Source organism: Hakea prostrata, chromosome 1 (assembly GCF_041222555.1).
Source record: "Hakea prostrata isolate BN-2017 chromosome 1, UWA_Hpros_2, whole genome shotgun sequence".
NCBI classification, from domain to species: Eukaryota; Viridiplantae; Streptophyta; class Magnoliopsida; order Proteales; family Proteaceae; genus Hakea; species Hakea prostrata.
The window spans coordinates 61,264,508-61,285,044 of NC_142600.1; the positions used below are offsets into that span (position 1 = coordinate 61,264,508).

The following is a 20,537-nucleotide window of genomic DNA, read 5'->3' on the forward strand; positions in this document are numbered from 1 at the left end:
GAAAGGAGATATAAAACCAATAGCAGTAGAGGGTAATCTATTGATTAGATAAACAGCAGAAGAGAAAGCATCAGTCCAAAATTGAAGAGGCATACCAGCATGAGCTAATAAAGATAAACCAACCTCTACTATTTGACAACAAAGTTTACGTTCAACCCTTCCATTTTGAGATGAAGTGTGAGGACATGAAAGCCTGTGACCAATACCAAAGGCTAAAAGAAAGTTTTTAAAATTGCGAAATTCACCCCCCCCCAGTCAGTTTGAAGGAATTTAATAGAATGAGATAGTTGATTTTCAACAGAAAGCTTAAAAATTTTAAAAGCATTCAATGCATCAGATTTATTAGCAAGAGAATACATCCAAGTATATCGGGTATAGTAATCTACAAAGGCAATGTAATATCTATGACCTTCTCTTGAGGAAACCCGAGAAGGTCCCCAAAGATCAGCGTACACTAATTGAAGCGGAGCAGTAGAACTAGTGGAACATCGAGAAAAAGGCAAACAACAAGATTTTGCCAATTGACAAGAAGAACATACAGAATGGGACTTATTACCAACAGTAGGAAGGAGAAACTGAGAAATAAGTCTCTGAATCACAGCAGAGCCAGCATGCCCAAGCCGAATGTGCCAAAGATCACGAGTAGCCCTTTCAGCTGAGAGAGCAGTCACAGAAGATTGCATAGTTGGGCTTCCAGAGAAAGTATAGACACCATCTTTAAGCTTGCCGGATAGCAAAGTGTGGCCCGAGGACAAATCCTTTACAAGAAAATGATCAGCAAAGAATTCAATAGAAACATGATTCTCAGCAGTCAATTTGCTAATAGAAAGCAAATTATGGGAAGCATGCGGGACATGTAGTACATTCTTGAGAACAAACTGAGAGGGAGATGAATTTAAAATAGCAGTACCAACATGTTGAATGGTCAAACCTGTTCCATCTCCAATACGAACCACCTCAGAGCCTTAATAAATTGTAGGAGCATATAACTGATGAAGATCAGGAGAGATGTGATGAGAGGCCCTAGAGTCTGGAATCCACACAGAACCGGTGGAAGTCTGAAGAGCACAATGAGCTTGAGCAGTATAGGAATCAGGGGAATTGCACTGGTAACAATTCTTGGCAGTATGACCAGGACGATCACATAATTGACAGAATAAAAAAGGTCTACCAGAAGTACCACGATGAAATGGGCGAACAGAACCATCACAGCCAAAATTCATACGATTTTGAGAGCCAAATAGGGACGGTGGTTACGACCACCAAAATTCTGGGGAGAAAAAGGCCGATTGTAACGAGTACCACCAAGATGCTGTCCAGAAGAAGAAGAAATATCAAGATTTGCGCCCTGACAGCAGAAACATTAGTCAGATCTTAAAGAGCAGCAGTGGATCGAATTTCTTCACACAATAGCAAGCCATGTAGATCAGAGAAGGTAACCGATGTAGCAGGAGTTGAAATTGATATTACAAAGGCCTGAAACTCAAGACCAAGACCGCCAAGAACATAGAACCAAATCCTCATCTGAAACATGATGATTTGCAAGAGCTAATGCATCAGCAATCTGTTTTACACGAAGAAGATAAGCAGCAACATTATCAAAACCTTTCCGAACACTATGAAGCTGCATCCGCAGCTGCATGACACGCGCTTGAGAGGCAGAAGTGTAAGTCTCAGCAAGAGCCCTCCAAACAGCAAACGATGTTGGAATATTAATGACCTGCGAGTGCACCATCTCAGTCAGAGAGGAAAGAATCCAACTCAATAAAGCTTGATCTTGACGCTGCCAGATCAAGAAAGCCGGATTAGGAAGTGGTGGTGAAGCATCATTCACCATTTGCAGAATCGGAGGCGGAGCCGCACATGTACCATCAATAAACCCTATGAGATTAAAGGACTTTAGCAGAGGGATGAACTGTGAACTCCAAACAAGGTAATTCGTGGCCAAAAGTTTGATAGAGAGAAAATGATGAACACTATTAAATGAAATTACTGATGGAGATTCAGGCGAGTGCAAATCAAAAGTCGATGATTCAGACACCATGAGAAGTCAAGAGAAACAGAAACACGAAGCAAGAATCAGATTGTTGATCGCCTCTTTCAGAGCAAAACCACTGCAAGAACAGAGTTTCAGATCAGATCGACCACCGCAAAAACAAAGTTTCAGATCAGATCGTGTGCAAGAAGGAAGAATCAAAGTTCAGATCCAGAAAATCCAGAAAGTAGAGCAAGAACGCTGCAAAAAACTCGTTGTGTACAGAAGTTGGAAACCAAAGCAAGAACTGACCTAGCGACAGATACCATGTGAGAATGAATAACTCTCTGTATCTCTCAGAGACGGTTTATTAAGAATATATAAGATACAACTAAGAAAAAGGTATTTTACAAGACTAAGGGGGTATATGAGGAATATCTCTAACACATCCAATCCATAGCTTCTGAACATTCATCAACATGACCCATTTTATTCCATGCATTAAAGCTTCGAACTCAGCTTTATAATTTGTTTTAACTCCTAAATAAACTCTGCAGAAGGCAATCGTTCTTGCTGTAAAATTGGCTTATTGTTAAAGGAGAATCCTAATATTCCTTGTATGCCACTATTCAAATGTTTTTTGTTGTATTTGTTATCCCTTGTTTCAGCCTTTTAATATTCACAAGTTCAGTTTTCGTACTGCTAAGTGCTTATTTCTTGGTTATAGCCCTAATCATAAGGGATTTTAATGTTTTAATCTTGATAATAGAAAATTTATTGTTTCCAGGAATGTTACATTTGATGAATTTCAATTTTCTGGTTTGACTTCTTCTTTGACTTCTTCTTCTAGTTCCTCTGTCTCCTGTTCTGATTTTTATCTTGCTTTTCCTCCTTTTGAACCTCTTCCATCCTCTGTTGTCTCCTTTAATTCATCTCTTGTTAAAGCTTCCTATGGGTCTTCTCCTTCTTCCACATTTTTACCTGCGCAGCCATCTCCCCTGCTTACTGTTTCTCTTCCACCTAGTTCTGTTGTGCCTATTAGCGATGTTCCTATTGTATATACCACCTATGAATGGATCAACAACTAATACTCTTGAGGATATGTTGTATAGCCCTTGCCAAATATCTCTACTGCCTCAGCCTTGGACAGCAGCTGAGTTACCTGCGAATGGAGTAGCAAATATATTGCCGCCAAGTGATGTGTTGTCTGCCAATGGGCCAGCTCCTTTATTGGATACCAATGGATTTGTTTCTTCTAACTTTATGCTTAATACGATGGGCCACCTTCACTTAAATTAGATGGGTCACTTTCTTTTTTACATAGTCACTAAAATGCAACTTAATGGGCATGTTTCTCCTACTCATGCGTCTATGGCTGCTGCTGGTTTGGGTCATTCTCATCCTCTGATTACTTGTATTTATGGATGGTACCCATGTTCCTCGTGTCCCTTATGGTCTTTGCACTACGAAATACCCACTACTTATGGCTCTTCTATCATCTCTTTGATATTGACCCAAGTAGTTACTCACAGGCTATTAAGCATCATGAGTGGAGGTGTGCCGTGGATGTTGAATTTAATGCTTTACTTGGTAATGGCACATGGGACCTTACCCTATTACCTTCTAATCGCCAACCTATTGGCTATAAATGGGTTTATGGAATCAATCGAAAATCTGATGGTAGTGTTGAGCGATACAAGGCGCGGTTGGTTGCTAAAGTTTTGCTCAAGAACATGGGGTTGATTATTCTGAGACTTTTAGTCCCGTTGTTAAAACAACTACCATACGTTTACTTCTTTCTTTGGTTGTTTCACGTGGTTGGGTCATTCGTGAGCTTGATGTTACTAATGCTTTCTTGCATGGGTCCACCCGTGAAGATATATATATATATATAGTGCAGTCTATTGGTTATGTCAATTCTCAATATCCTGATTACGTATGCAAGCTCAAGAAATCATTGAACAGATTGAAACAGGCCTCGTGGGCTTGGTTTGATCGTCTCAACTCCTTTTTGAAATTGCTGGGTTTTTGTTGATCTAATACTGATTCATTTCTTTTTTTATGGGATTGATTCCTTTGGCCCTCTTTACATTTTGATATACATAGATGATATTTTAAAACTTGGGCCCTCTAGTGTTGTTGTTGATACTCTTTTGGCCCAGCTTGCTAAGGAGTTTGCAATTAAGGACTTGGGTCTACCCTGATATTTTCTTGGTGTTGATCTTACACCAAATGCTGATGGGCTTTTGTTATCTCAAATAAAGTATTTTCTTGGGCTTCTCCAACGTTCAAATATGGTTGATTGTAAACCTATTGGATCTCCATGGTTTCTTCTTCATCTTTGTCCCGCTGTGATGGTGTTCCTTTATCTGATCCGATAGAATATAGAAGTGTCATCGACAACTCTCACTAGACCCGATCTCGCTTATTCGGTCAGCAAGCTTTGCCAATTTATGTCTTGCCCATCTGATGTTCATTGGGTTCAGTCTAGCATGTCTTACACTACATTAAAGGGACTTTGTTTCATGGGTTACAACTATATCAAGCTTCTACTATGGATTTACATGCCTATTCGGATGCTGATTGGGCTGGTTGTATTGATGACCGCAAGTCCACTAGTGGATTTCTTATTTTCTTGGGCTCTAATCTTATATCTTGGCAGTCTCGTAAACAATCTGTTGTGGCCAGATCGAGTACCGAGAGTGAGTTTCAGGCTCTTGCCTTAGCTACGGCCAAGGTTGTTTGGATTCAGTCTTTATTGCGCGAATTACATCTTTCCTTGTCCTCTCCTCCCATGTTGTGGTGTGAGAATATCGGGGCTGCTTACATGTCTTCTAATCCCATTATTCAAGCTCGCACAAAACACGTTCAGATTGATTTTCATCTTGGTCAGGACAAAGTTTCTTAAGGGGATCGCTTTATCTCCACTTCTATGCAATTGGCTGATGTGCTGACCAAAGCTCTTCCTACTCCTTGTTTTCTTCTCTTACATGCCAAACTCAACCTCTTGGATGGTAGCTTGAGTTTGGGGGGGGGGGTGTTAAGGGAGAATCCTAATATTCCTTGTATGCCACTTGGTAGTTTTCTATTGGTCTTCAATATTGTATTTTATCTATAAATAGCAGAAAAGTAAACTTCATATTCAAGGTTGAATCTGAAGATTTATCACACTTATGAGTATGGGTACAAATTTTATGGCTGAATTTGTAGCTCTACTTGGATTCTAAGAAGAAAAAAAAAACAGGCTAATTTAATGAATGTAGATAATACACAGAGAGAGTGCAACTCATAAGCTATAGTAAGTTGCATTGTCAAACAATAATTCCATGGTGGTTTAAAAAAATGGAAGTATTACAAGAGTTACTTAAATGGAATCTCATGGACAATCTTTCCTGTTTTCCATGAAGTGAAGGTGGTAGCAGATCGGCTAGCAAAGCTCACAGTTAGCCAAAGCTCAAGACTGCAACACCAACGTCTTCAGTCTAGAACTGTAGTCCTTTCGTTCTTTAGGATATTAGATGTATGGAAGAACTTGAGTTAGGCCTTTCATCCATTTGAAGAACACACATCCTCAATTTTCAACTTGCATCACGATTAACCAAGCTGCAGTTGGATTAACCCAGAGTCTTGCCCCATCAGGTTTTGTTGAAGTGATAAGGCAGGTCTGATTGTCTTAGGTACTGACATCCAAATACAAATTTAGGGTAGTTGATGTTGTTCAATTCGCCATACTTCACAAACCATAAACTGTCCAAAAAAGAAAGTGTACAATAAAATTGTGATAGGACTCAATCTACACAATCCGGAATCCTACCATTAACCTTTCTATCAGCAAAACAGAGTTCAATTCATTAGCACAAAACAGGAATACAACAACCTGAAATGACTCTGTTTATTCAATATTGTTGATACTCATTCATCAAAGATACAAACAGCTTTCATTAGATGCATTCGATTCTTGGAATTGAAATCTAGCAAGTAACCATGACCTTTCCTGCTATTTAGATTCAATGGTCCCTTGCAATTACAAACTCCCCTGACCCGAGAGGTACTCCTCTCCCCAGCAAGCCCTTTGGCTGCTAATTTTCATCCCCCCCCCCCTTTCTCCCCTCCCCCCTCCCCTGCCTTACATACTCCTTCTCTCCATATCCTAACAAACTCATAACCAATTGTCCCACTCTCAGTCAAACACTTGTTGCCAACTGGATCTCCCTACGCATAACTACTTTTCCCACTCTCAGCCAATCACTTGTTGCCAAATGGATTGTCTTCAGTTGTATCCCCTGTAGTGGCAATCGGTTGCACCTTGTAGCCCTTATCCTTCTTTCTCTTGTATACTTTGAAGATTAGGGGCTTATCAACACTTCCCCCCTTAAGTTTCACCTTGTCCTCAAGGTGAAAATCTGGAAATTCTTTGTGTAACTCATGAAAATCTTCCCAAGTGTTTTCACATGAGGGTAAAGCTTTCCGTTTGATCAATACCTCTAATGTGCCCCGTGAAGAGTAGCAAATCTCTAATAGTTCTTCCGGTTGTAGTTGCAACTAGGGGTGTAAACGGACCGGATTCGGATCGGATAGTGGTATATCCATATCCGCATCCTATTATATTCGGACGGATTCGGATAATATCCTATCAGTTTTCGAACGGATTCTGTCAGATTTGGATGATAATCGGATAGTTATTTTCTCAAGTAGATTCTTTTAAATGGGCATGAATATAGATTGAATACAAGTTTTCGACTACCTGATTACATCTTTATCTTTTTTTTTGTGAGGGTAGGTTTGAAATTTAAGAATTTAAAAACTTTGGTAGCTATTTTAGTAGAAAATCTAGAAAAATAGTCACATATCATTAGTAAAATTTATAAAAATAAGAATAATAAATCTAAATAAGTAACTTAATCGAATAATTTTATTGGACGGATAATAATCGGTAAGAAAGGGGTATACCATATCCGCATCCTATTAATAATCGGACGGATTCGGATACCCCTAAACGGATGTGGATGTGAATTCGGAAGCGGATTTCAGTTATCCATTTACACCCCTAGTTGCAACTCTCCATCCTCCATCAGACAGGAGGGTAGTGGCTGGGTGTTAGTGGTACTACCATGCACTTTCTTCAATTGGGATACATGGAATACGGGATGTTTTTTTGAACCTTCCGGGAGATTGAGCTTGTATGCTATAGGGCCAATTTAAGCAGAAATTTGATAGGGCCCATAGTAACAATGTCCAAGCTTCTCATTAGGCCGTTTGGCCAAATTTTTGAAGCGATATGATTGGAGTTTAAGAAACACATCTTCTCCTATTTGGTAGGAAACCTCCTTGCGGTGTTGATTGGCTGACGTCCGCATACGATCTTGTGCAACTTGCAAGTTATTCTTCAGCTCTTCTAAAATGATATCCCGTTCTTTAAGATACACATCAACATCATTCACTTTAGAAGAATCTCCCTCCCATCGCAACAACATTGGAGGATCATGGCCATATACAACTTGAAATGGAGTGAGTTTGGTGGTTGAATGGTATGAGGTATTATACCAATATTCTGCCCAAGGTAGCCATGTGGTCCAACTTCTCCGCTGCCTAGCACAAAAACAGCGTAAGTAGATCTCCAAGCTGCGGTTCACCACTTCAGTTTGGCCATCCGTCTAAGGATGATAAGCACTACTGAATCTGAGTTTAGTACCTGCAATTTTGAACAGCTCAGTCCAAAATTTATTGATAAATATCGGTCTCTATCAGACACAATGGTGTGTGGAAACCCATGCAATCGGACCACTTCCTTGCTGAAAATTACAGCAACATCCTTTGCAGTGTATGGGTGGAGAAGCGGGATGAAATGTGCATACTTAGAAAGCCTATCGACCACCACAAATACCGTGTCTCCTCCTTTAGTCTTCGGCAGCCCACCAACAAAGTCCATGCTGATATCTTCCCATATCTGCTCGAGAATGGGTAATGGCTGCAGCAGCCCCTCGGGTTTTATCGCTTGGTGCTTGCTCCTTTGGCATGTATCACAGCTAGCCACGTATGCTTTTACCACTCTCTTCATCCCTACCCAATACACCACAGCAGCCAGCCTCTTATACGTCCGTAGTGATCTTGAATGTCCCCCAAAGGGTGTAGCATGAAATTCCTCAAGCAATTTTGGGATATACCTTGATTTTTTAGGAATTACCAGCCTCCCTTTATAAAAAAGGATTCCCTTTTTCAGTTGATAGTGTGGGAACTCTGTGGAACCCCTCAACAGTGATTGGATCAGATCCCGATACCTTGGAGAACTTCGAATTTCTTCTTCTAACCCCTCTCCTTCTTCCCAAACTGTTGTAGTGAGAGTGGAGAGGCGAAGCTCCTCATCCGTGCAACGAGATAATGCATCAGCAGCCTTGTTTTCTCAACCAGGTTTGTAGATAATCTCAAAATCATAACCCAAGAGTTTCATGATCCATTTTTGCTGATTTTCTGCCATGAGTTTCTGATCCAACAAGTATTTCAGGCTCCTTTGATCAGTGCGACCTTGAAGTGTCTACCCAATAAATAATGCCTCCATTTTTGGACCGCCAACACTACAGCCATCAATTCTTTTTCGTACACCGACTTGGTGCAAGCTCGTGGAGTGAGTGTCTGACTCCAATAGGCTATGGGGTGACCTTCCTGCATCAGCACAGCCCCTAAGCCCAATCCTGATGCATCAGTCTCCACTATAAATTCCTTAGAAAAAATCAGCCATTGCTAACACCGAAATGGAAGTCATGGCCACTTTCAATGCTTCAAATGCTGAATTAGCTATAGTATCCTAGTGAAATGCATCTCTCTTCAACAGATTTGTAAGGGGAGTAGCAATTTTCCCATAATCCTTAACAAATCTTCGGTAATAACCCGTCAATCCTAAAAAACCCCTTAAGGCTTTAAGGTTCTTAGGTATTGGCCACCCCAACATGCAACTGATTTTACTCAGGTCGGCGGCAACGCCCTCCGCTGAAATGATATGCCCCAAATAATCTACGGAAGTCACGGCAAAAGAGCACAATTGTTCACCACTAACTTGTGTTGTACCAACAAGTCAAACACAATTTGAAGGTGTTGCAAATGTGCTTCCATAGTCCTACTAAACACCAAGATATCATCAAAAAATACCAATACAAATTTCCTCAAGTGTTCACGGAATACCTCATTCATGAGTGCTTGAAAAGTGGCTGGTGCGTTGGTGAGCCCAAATGGCATTACCATAAATTCATAATGTCCGTCATAGGTGCGGAAAGTTGTCTTCTCTATATCCCCTTCCACCATGCATCTTTGATGGTACCCAGACTTGAGATCCAACTTGCTGAATGCTTTGGCTCCTCCTAATTCATCAAGTAGTTCATCAATCATCGGTATTGGGAATTTATCAGGTACGGTGAGCTTGTTGAGTGCTCGATAATCAACACAAAAACGCCACCCTCCATCTTTCTTCCGTACTAGCAAAACAGGGCTGGAATATGGACTTATACTCGGCCTGATCAAACCTGCTCCTAACATTTCCCCTACTAACCTCTCTATTTCATTCTTTTGAGAGTGTGGGTATCGGTATGGCCTAATGTTAGGTGGAATACTTCCTTCATTCAGCCTTATAGTGTGATCATACAGCCTCTGTGGTGGTAAACCAGTAGGTTCTAAAAATAAATTCTCATATTTCCCCAATAACAAGAGCACATCTTCCCTGATGTCAGTATTTGAGGTAGAATCTTCATATATGATTTTCAGTCGAATCCCTCACCACCCAGTTCAAAGTGTTTGCCAAGCTTGGCCCCAGGTCACCTCTAACCTGAGCAACGAAGGATCCCCAAGCAGCTGCACCTGTTGTTGATTCCACTCAAATTGCAAAGTTCGAGTCTTCCAATTGCTGCGAATGTCGCCTAATGAAGATAACCATTCGACCCCAAGAATGACATCTACACTGCCCAGATCAAACAAAAGCAGATCCTGGACGAAAGTGACTCCTTCCACTTCGATCGGAACCTTGTGACACATTCCTTGCCCTTTCACCTTCTTCCCATCTCCTAATTCCACATAGAATAGGCGATCGCCTTCTACCTGTAATCCCAATAGTTCGACTAACCTTCGGGCAACAAATTTGTGAGTAGCTCCACAATCCACCAGAATCGCAATTGAATACTCGTTGATTTTTGCTCTGAATTTCATGGTTTGCGGAGAATCGAACACTGCGACTGAGGTGAGAAAGAGTTCTACCCCCATCGGTTCGACTACTACCACCTCTGACTCATCCTCAAGTAGTTCTTCAACATCAGTGCCTTCTGCTGTTTTGTCTTCATGCATTAACAACACCTTCAACTTTTTAAACCCTTCGAGTAAGGAGCGTCGCATCGGAAGCAGAGCCCCTTATCCATCTTCACTTTCATCTCCTCTAGCGTCAGCCACTTTGAGCGATTAGAGCTGCCGGAAAGAGTTGCAGGTACCATCTTAGAAGAAGACGCTGTTGCGGGCGAGAGGATAACCCCTGTCGTTGCTTTTGAGTTTCGACCCGAGTTGGTTGGGTTAATTCCGGTTTGGTTCGATGACCCAGTTGGTGTATTGACTCTTGGTCCACCCAAATTGACCCCTCCAATACTCACCTGTCACATCCCCCCAGCCGGTACCCTAACTAGCATACCCGGGAGTGTGATCCACAGCCCCGAAGATCAAGTATCGAGGAAATCATCCTCCCACATAGACAATAACAGGAAATAATCAACGTTTAATATTATAACCAAAATATCCAAATCAGGAAATGAATAAATAATGTAATCAGAGTCCAAAAAATGATACCAAATATCCGAAGATATCAAAATGGAGTAGAGAGAGGCGGAAACTCACTCCACAGATACAGCGGAATGTAGCATGTAAGTCTAAAAAGAATTACAATTGAGTCAAAAGAAAATAAGAAAGACAAACTAAACTTAAGAGTTTTCTATCCTATAGATGACATCTTCAAAATAGTGGACTTCGTCAATCCAACATAGATGTTCCAATTCCACGTTGTCTCTAATCGTAGTACACAACTTGATCACTTACGGGATCAACAGTGTAATCTTGATTGTCACCAACACCTTGCGTGTAGTACGCTTCATCATACTGTCCTTCATAGTAGTCAGAACCTGTAGGATAATCTAACAAAACATTGTACAAAAATGAATGAGTTCCGAAAGAAACTCAGTAAGGCAAGTTAACTCATAACAACATAAATAACATGCGGCAAATCATAACAAGATGCAATGCAGTATGAAACAGATAATGTATATATGCATCTAAACTTTATGTATGCTGGTCTCTATTGGCAGGCATGCTTTAAGTCATAGCACCATACTTCTTTAGGTCGTTTGTCACTCCCCCTCAATCATACATGATATCTTGGGTCTGCCAGGGTAATTGGGTAAAGTCCTCATCAGAATCCATGGTTGGGGATTAAGTCACCACTCTCTCACATCACCATTGGTCTAAGTACTAGCGCATGTCAAGGTTAAGCCTAGCCCAATGCAAGTCATCTACTCAGTCACATCAACTCAGTTCCAGATACGTCCATTCCTCGTCCCTGACGATCCTTTCCGGTATCCTTCGCACTAGAGTCCTAATAGTCCCAAATTACAGACTCATCAATCCTATTGGTTATCCACATATGGTAAACGGGAAGCTCTCATGTCCTCTCACGGGTTGGTTACCTGTCTTGAGCGCCCATGAGCCCAAGTCTATTCAGATGCAACCCTCCAATAAATGGCCCCCACAATGTGATTCCCGTCCTCTCACGGGTTGGTTACCGGTCTTGAGTGCCCGTGAATCCCCAATGCTGCCACGGGTCGTTCGGTCTCAATTCCCTTCCGAATCGGGTCTGATATGATGGGGACATTCGAGCCAAACACTGCTAGACAGTCCTAGGTATGACACCCAATGATTCAGGAAAGCGTCAATGGGCAACCCCTGAAACATCCCATACTATTTCCAATAATGTCCAAGGACAAAAGTGTCAAAAGGACACCCGTCAATCCCAAACCATACCTAATCAAACACATTCTCAGATCAGTCATGTCATACACAATCAACAATTCATCATATAAAAGAGCATATAAAGTCATGATCTAATCATTAAACAATATAGTAATAAGCAATTCATATAAGCTTGAATAATGAAAAAGAAAACATAAGTGAAGTTCTACTGTACTTACAATAATACATCAGAAGTATAAAGTACAAGAACAATAGTTAAACTCAGATTTTCATAAAGTATAAACTCAAGAGTGTACGATCTATGTTATTATGAAATAACTGTCCTTACCTTGATTATTGCCGAAGATAATCCAAAGATCAAAGAGAGCAACTCCAAACTTAGCAAATAGACTCCTAACAAGCATAGATACAACATTAGTAAAGATACCTAAAAGATCAGAGAACAAACGAATCAAACTAAGCGAAAAACAAAGCTACTGCCTCCTTTGGTCGAGTGCTTGGTCTACTGACCCAGTCAACCAACCGAGTCAGTACGAAATTGCAGAAACTAGATTGGTCATAACTTCTTCGTTTGAAGTCGAATTGATCCGAAATTTGAAGGGGAACTTCCTAGAACGTATTAGAATTATTTGGGAAGGTAAAATCATCAAGTCAAGGTCAAAATATGGGTTCTTGATTTGAACCTCAACCATAAGGTTCTCAAGAAAACTAACTATGATTACAAGATGAAAGGGAATAATTGCTTGGCCAAATATAACAAAAAATCATTGAATATCAAGTTTAGATTAATCTAAACATTGCCCATAAAGTTTCCCTCGCATGGGAGGTTACCAAAGGTTTCCAGAAAGATCATACAAGGTCAGGGTTTCAAGAAAATATTCGGCTAGGGTTAAGATCATGACGATGATCATAGATCCTAAAGAATAGAATGAGATCACAAAGGGATGGTTGCAAGGATGCAGCATCTTCTTCCTAATCTCAATCAAGAATAAGATTAAAGAAAAGAAATTCATAATGTCGAAGTGATTACTAACCTTGAATTGGCAGATCGGAGATGAGAAGCTTCAGATCTGCAGAGGAATCGTTCGAATCACCAGAGAGAGTTTCGGAGAGGTCTTCTCACGTTCAAAAAGTGTTTAGGAGGCTGCCGTAACTAAGAAACACGAAGTAGGGTTTAAATAAAAGTGAAAAACCATAAAATTGCATTTTCTCGGATTTAGCAAACCTTTGGTCGAGTGCTTGGTCGACCAAGCAAAACAGCAAGGCCAAAATAGGAAATGGCGGATCAAATGGGCTCTAAACCTCAAGGGCTTTTGCACACATATCAAATGACATACCTAGGGTATAGAAATGCCTTCAAACCAAGTTAGATAACACTCCAAGTCCTTCAACTAATCTCATCTTCAGACAGGTGCAGCTTCCTTTCCAGATCAGTACAGGCTTCCAAGATTTGAACTCCACCATCAATATCCATGGGTTCAGAGTCAAACACCATGTCTTCTACTGAGATGGCCCATAGCTGGCTTCTTCCTTTACTCCGGGTCTTCGGACCTACAAACAACCGGGTTTCCGGGTCAAGGTCAGTGTTAGGTTAGGGCTGGATTTCACATTCACCCCTCTTTGGGCTCTGCCAAAACTCCACAATGTAGTGGGCTGCCCCAATGTGAACTTCTTAGGCCCATATAAAATGCCATTTTTTGCTTCTATGGACTGAGCCAAGTCCATGACATGGGTCAGAGATCTTGGTTCAAACAAATGAACCTTAGCCCTAATTTCCTCCCTAAGCCCACACATGAAAGCCCCTTTTAACCATTCCTCTTCCCTTACTCCAGCGGCCGTCGCTAGCAGCTCGAAGGTGCTACGGTAATCTGCAACTGATGTTTCCTGCTATGCATCAACTAATGCCTCTTGCGGGGATTTCATTTGAGGTGAAGCAAACCTACGATGAAGCTCCTCTTTCAAGTCTATCCATGATTGAAATGGACGCTGCAACTCTCGAAACTGAGCCCAACCTAACGCAGGTCCTTCGAAACAGATAAGTGCCTCTTGGAGTTTATCGTCCTCACCCAATCCTTGTATTGTGAAGTATCTCTCGGCTCGGCTTAACCACCCATGAGGATCTTCACCTTTGAACAATGGAAGCTCTAGGTTCCTTGGGAGGAAATCACGTCGATTTGGGGTTGTTATTCTCCTCTGCTCTCCTTGAGGGTTGTCGCCGAACATCGTTCGATCACCTTCTCCTCTTCTTCCCGTCAGAATCTCGCCAGAGTCGGATTCAACTTCCACTGCCTTCCCCTTCGCCAGGTATGCCCTCAATTCACTCATCAATGCTACCTGACCCTGCTCAACACGATCGAATTTGGAATCGATTTCTGCTATGTGGTCTTGTAATTCCCTCATTCCCGATTCGAGAAACTCCACTCTAGTCTCCATCCTACTCCTGACCATTCCCTGGATGACGAGCTCTGATATCAATTTGATAGGACTCAATCTACACAGTCCGGAATCCTACCATTAACCTTTCTATCAACAAAACAAAGTTCAATTTATTAGCACAAAACAGGAATACAGCAACCTGAAATGACTCTGTTTATTCAATATTGCTGATACTCATTCATCAAAGATACAAACAGCTTTCATTAGATGCATTTGATTCTTGGAACTGAAATCTAGCAAGTAACCATGACCTTTCCTGCTATTCAGATTCAATGGTTCCCTTGCAATTATAAATTCCCCTGACCCGAGAGGTACTCCTCTCCCTAGCAAGCCCTTTGGCTGCTAACTTTCATCCCCCCCCCTCCCCTGCCTTACATACTCCTCTCCATATCCTAACAAACTCATAACCAACTGTCCCACTCTCAGCCAAACACTTGTTGCCAGCTGGATCTCCCTACGCATAACTACTTTTCCCACTCTCAACCAATCACTTGTTGCCAGCTGGATTGTCTTCAGCTGTATCCCCTGTAGTGGCAATCGGTTGCACCTTGTAGCCCTTATCCTTCTTTCTCTTGTATACTTTGACAATTAAAGGCTTATCAAATTGTTTCAAAAATAATATAATTTACAGCTATCTGATCAAAGATAATGTAAAGCATACATCAAAAAGTTGAAGAACGAACAGATATCATACTAGGTAAATGAGATTGAAAGAGGTTGCATGCCTCACAAAGGTTAAGAGGACCATATGATTTCATAAAGGAAAAGGGACTGTAGAGATAATCTGCAACCCCCTAGCCCGGCCCCCAGAAGAGAAGGTAAACAATTACGAAGAAGGCAAGGTATGTCTGTAGGCTTTACGTACAACAATTGGTTTTCAAGTAAAGAGGACAAAACAGATGCTTACCTTATTGTATGGGAGCACCAATGGCATCAATTCAAGATCTCCTCTGCATTGTGGATGAGGAATGACTTGAAGTAGATGCCCAGCAATTTCAATAAATGAGATGAAGAAATCCCAACTCAAATGTCAAGCCAAATGGCTTGGTAGACAGTTTTTGAGAACAATCATTTCAGGCTTCAAAAATGGCAAATCAAAGCAATGGATTAGTGTATATGCCTTCATCCATGCAATTCCACATGAGACAACATTGCCGTGAATCACAGGACAAAACTATTTTAAAAAATTTCCACAGCAATGCAATAATGAGTAGATGGTATGAACAGCCAATCCACCAGACTAAAGAAGCAGCATCACGTACTCAATGTGCCAGAACAGTATCTAATAGCAACATAGGAAGAAAGCCTCCTTTGAAACAACAATTGAGGATGATCTTTTTCCTTCGCCTACTCATTTTACTTTATCTTCCTTTTGCTGCTTTGCTTAAAATTTACAACCAAATTCAGAATCACAATTTTGGTCATGTAAGGAAACTTATCAGATATTGGTACACATAATAGAATATAAAAGAAAATTCATCTTGGCGTGGGGGGTGGAAGGCAGAGGAGATTTGCCTTGGAAGAAAATCTAGCTTCAAGAGATAAGCGATGAGTAGCAGAGTTTCATGATAGACTACAACAAGAGGTGAGACAGGTTTAATAATCCTGGCCACGTGAATCCCTGGTTTGCTAAATTTAACTAATCAGATTAAACATCCAGAACCAATCCACTTACCAATGCATCAGAATTGCTCTACACTATCACGTCATTAGGACTAACGCACAGCCATACCCAATTTGTTATGAAGAAAAAATGATGCAACTTTAAGGGACTTTCCTTCAGAAAGGAGAAAAAGAAACAGTGATTATCCAATCGCCAGTTAATAAAAAAGATCAGTCAATAATAGAATGTCACAATTCTGATGTTTTCAAGATTATACAGACTTTGAAAGGGCTTTTCCTCAGCAAGGTCCAGTATATATACTTTGTCTTAAACTAAGTAGCCTCCTGCTATGCGAGTTTCTAAAATAATCTTCTTCCAAGAACTTTGCACTGCCCTACCCATTAATCTAACCAAGCCATAGGCACTAGCTAGTTGGGTGTAGAAGGATTAATTTATGAATTGCCCATTCATTTATGCTATCTCAGATGACAGACCACAGTTCATAACATTCCTTAATAGATTTCTAGCATCATTATATGAAAATCTCACAAGTAATGCCATTGCCATGAAAATCACAAAACAAAGTATTGATGAAAATCTCTAAGAGAATAGAGATAATGTAAACAATCAATAACAAAAGTTTGCAACCAAATGCAACCAAAAGCCCCAAAATCAAGAGCCTGTAGAGTGAATCAAAATTTGTACAGAAAGGCCCTAACAATAAGAGCTTGGGGGAGAAGGAATCAAAGTTCTTCAACAAAAGCCTACCATCAAAAGCTTCTGACTAAAATCCATATCTTCAAATGTTTTCTTCAACCTAGAAAAAGGGATCTACATCCCCACAGTCAGAACTCAGCTACGATTGAGAGCTTTCTTCAACTGGTTATGAGGGATACCAAGATCTAGACACACATACGCAAGAGTGAGTTTAGTTGCAGCAGGAGACTGACGATAAAGTAAGATCTGAACTGAGACCTTCGATTAAGATGAAAGAGAGAGAGAGAGAAGGGTCACCTTCATCAATTCAGAGTGAGCAGGAAATGACCACTACAGTTTGTGCTGCATAGAAGTGACGGAGTCAGCAGATTAAATGCATGGAAGCTGAGTAAACTTGGTTTTTTTTTTTATCAGGAACGATAAGGAATACATTGGGTGTAATTTCTTTAAAGAATTAACTAATTATTTCTTGTTTTGCAAGCATACTTCTTTGAACACAATATACACCTGGCCTATGCTTCAAGAACAGAAAAATAAACCATTTTATCGAACAGGTTTTAGGTGTTCTATTCCCATGGCCCAGAAGTTTTCTCCAGGAGAGTTATCAAGTGCTGGCTTAGCAGCTTCTAAGCTTCAGACCCAAACCAGGAAGTCTACTTTGAGATTTGCTGATACCAAAATATAATTACTAAAAACAAGAAATCATAACTGCTCATTGATCCAGAAGTATCCCATCTGCACCTGCCAGACGTAAATTACCAATGGTACAACCATCATTCAACTAAAACTTCTATGATAGATGTTGATCTGCTAGGATGGTAATATAGATTCAAATCCCTAACTAGCAACAACTCATCCAAGTAATAAGAGCAATCTGAATTAAAGGTTAACAAGGATCTTATTTGAATGATACACCAAAGCTGATAGGGAGTTCTTTTTTTCTCTTAAGTTATTCTGCTTCAACTCTCCAATACCTAAAAAGAGGAACAAGCACTACAAAGGCTTTATTTTGTGGCAACTGGAATGCATTGAATTAATGATGAAAATTTCAACTCAAAGGTCATTGAGCAGGTTTACTTCTTTACAAAATCAACTTTGCAACTTAATGATCTCCTATAAAATGTTTGCATTTCCTATTGCCCCATACGCGCAAGTCTGTACATAATAACACCACCCTTGGTTCGAGAATCTCTGTTTCCGCGGTTTCTCAGGATTTTTTTTTCTCAAGATGCAGACTCCTTAACAAAAGGAAATAAAAATATTAAGCATTATACAATTATAATAACCAGAATAGAGCTAGCAATTTAACTGGAAATATTATATCAAGCAAATCATTACAATGCGGTTAAGCAAGCTCATTGATGAAGCTCAGTGCTAAAATCAGATCAGAAATGCTATAGTTAAGAATCTGATTCCATCCAGATTTCAACCAACCACACACTGCAAAGTGCTAAAAGCACCTGCCAAAATCCTAAATCCAAACCCCGAAAACGAACTAACGGTTCACTATACAACATCAGCAAACAGTTCACGAAGAAAAAAACTAGAGCTGCTTTTCAAGCACGCTCACCCCTAATCCGACGAGCAAGCTGGATATCTTTGGGCATAATTGTAACCCTCTTCGCATGAATCGCACAGAGATTGGTATCTTCAAAGAGCCCGACCAAATAAGCCTCCGCAGCTTCTTGGAGTGCTGAAACAGCGGAGCTCTGAAATCGAAGATCAGTCTTGAAATCCTGAGCGATCTCTCGAACCAACCGCTGGAATGGAAGCTTTCGGATCAGAAGCTCGGTACTCTTCTGGTACTTCCTGATCTCTCTCAAAGCCACCGTTCCTGGCCTGAATCGATGGGGTTTCTTCACGCCTCCAGTCGCTGGAGCAGATTTCCTAGCCGCCTTGGTAGCCAATTGCTTCCTTGGAGCCTTTCCTCCGGTGGATTTTCTCGCAGTTTGTTTCGTACGCGCCATTAGATGTTGCAGAAACCAAGAACTTTGCGAAGGCAAATTATCGGAAATGGAAGCGAAAAGATTTGAAAATCAAAACTTGAACGCGTACTTGAAACTCTTCATTAGGTGGCTATTTATATGAGTTCGCAATGTGGCGGGATTTAAGAATCCCGGCCGTTGGTGCTTTCAGTGTTCTACGGTTCGGGTTTGTTTTGAAAGTTAAACACGGATTGCCAGCTTGGACACGAAAATTCATCAAATTTTAAGCGGGAAAATATTATATCGCTGTTTTTTTTGTTTTATTTTTTTGGTAACGAAGCTTTCTTTTTTCTTTTTTTTTTGGTCCTTATATAAATCCCTGGAGGTGGAGGTGGAGGTAGAGAAACAGTTGTTTAACGTAAAATATGGGGGGGCAATTCCACCAAATTCTAAAGATGTTAAAAGTTCGAGCCCCTTGAACAATGAATTCTGCATAAGTATTATTGGACCTACCAGTAAGTAAAAAATACATACTCAATAAATCCTAAGTTTCAAAATCCCCTCAACAATACAACAACAAATCCAATCTATGGAATGACTCTGACCATTGAAGGCCTCAATTGCATATTTGCAGTCTAAGAGAATAACCAGCTTTGTAATGTGAAATGATTGCGCCAATAAGACACCATCCCTTATCACCTCTAAATCCAAGTAGTCGCCAACATGCCAAAACCAAAGCGTGTCTTTACTGCTAGGAAATCTCCATGCTAGTCCCAAGTAGTATAACATTGTCCTCCCTTCTTATTTTATTTGTCCCAAGAGCCATCCACATGAACTAGAAAATGGTAATCAACATTTAGTGAGTTGGAACCAGATTTCATGTGGCTAAGTTCTTCATGTGAAAAATTCAAATGTACATATTACACTTCACTATATAATGCCCAAAAACTATTCATTAATCCTTCTAAAGAAGGTTGTTTCCTTTTCAAAAACAAATCCATTTGGGCTTTCCATAGAAGCCAACATAGTGTACTCCAAATCATATCCATCATCTCCAATTCATTAGTGAGTTTATATTTGGAGTATATAAAGTTAATCCAATCATCCATAGATAGACCCGAGAATTCAAACACATCAATTCTAAGGGGAGACACCTTCCGATAGGTTTGTGCAAAAGGATAGAACACAATGGCATGCATAATAGATTCTACAGAAGACACACACAACAAGCATAAAGGGGAAGGGCTACAATGTCTATAAAATAGATTCTTATTTGTGGCAATAGCTTCACTAGCCACCCTCCATATGAATGCTTTATTTTTGGTAAGTTTAGAATATTCCAAATTTCCTTCCAACAAGTAGAGAATGAACAGGGAGAGGTAATGTTACTAACTCCAAGAGATAATGCTAAACTAAGGAAATAGGTTGACTTCACTGTGAATTTTTCTTGTGTTTGTTTGGTTCAAAACCAAACATTTGTGGTAGATTGGGAGAGGATGGGTAACAATAAAATTTCATACACCTCAAAAGGTGAGAAGAATGATGTTAATACAATCTAGAGGGGGTGATTAGGTTGTATCTAGTGGATTATCCCAAATTCTCGGTTTAATTGCAATTTCAAAGTAAATTGAAGATTTAAATGAAAATTTGATACAATTTAGCAATTACAACAAAAGAATTTATAGTGGTTCGACTTTAAGTCTATGTCCACTCCTCTCTTGGCTTTAAGAGAGTATTCAACTAATGAATCTCTTTCAATACAATGGGTAGAGAGTCAAACCCTTACACTCTTTGTTCCGGGGCAAGAGAACCCTTTACAATCTTTGTTAATCAAATAGGGCAAGAGCACCCTTTGCAATCTTTGTTAACGGGCAAGAGCACCCAATGCAAATCC

The 20,537-nt window shown here is 40.3% G+C and overlaps 1 protein-coding gene across 1 annotated transcript; it reads right to left on the reverse strand.

The window, feature by feature from the left end:
• Positions 1–17,857: 17,857 nt before the first annotated feature.
• On the reverse strand, positions 17,858–18,758 carry LOC149029289 (histone H3.2). Its single transcript, XM_089150439.1, has one exon. It carries the CDS (start codon positions 18,683–18,685, stop codon positions 18,275–18,277), a length of 411 nt encoding a protein of 136 aa, XP_089006565.1. The 5' UTR covers positions 18,686–18,758; the 3' UTR covers positions 17,858–18,274.
• Between the last annotated feature and the right edge of the window lie 1,779 nt (positions 18,759–20,537).

Excerpts from the sequence above, each read along its gene's own strand:
- LOC149029289 (XM_089150439.1), bottom strand. The coding sequence starts at position 18,685 with ATGGCGCGTACGAAACAAACTGCGAGAAAATCCACCGGAGGAAAGGCT.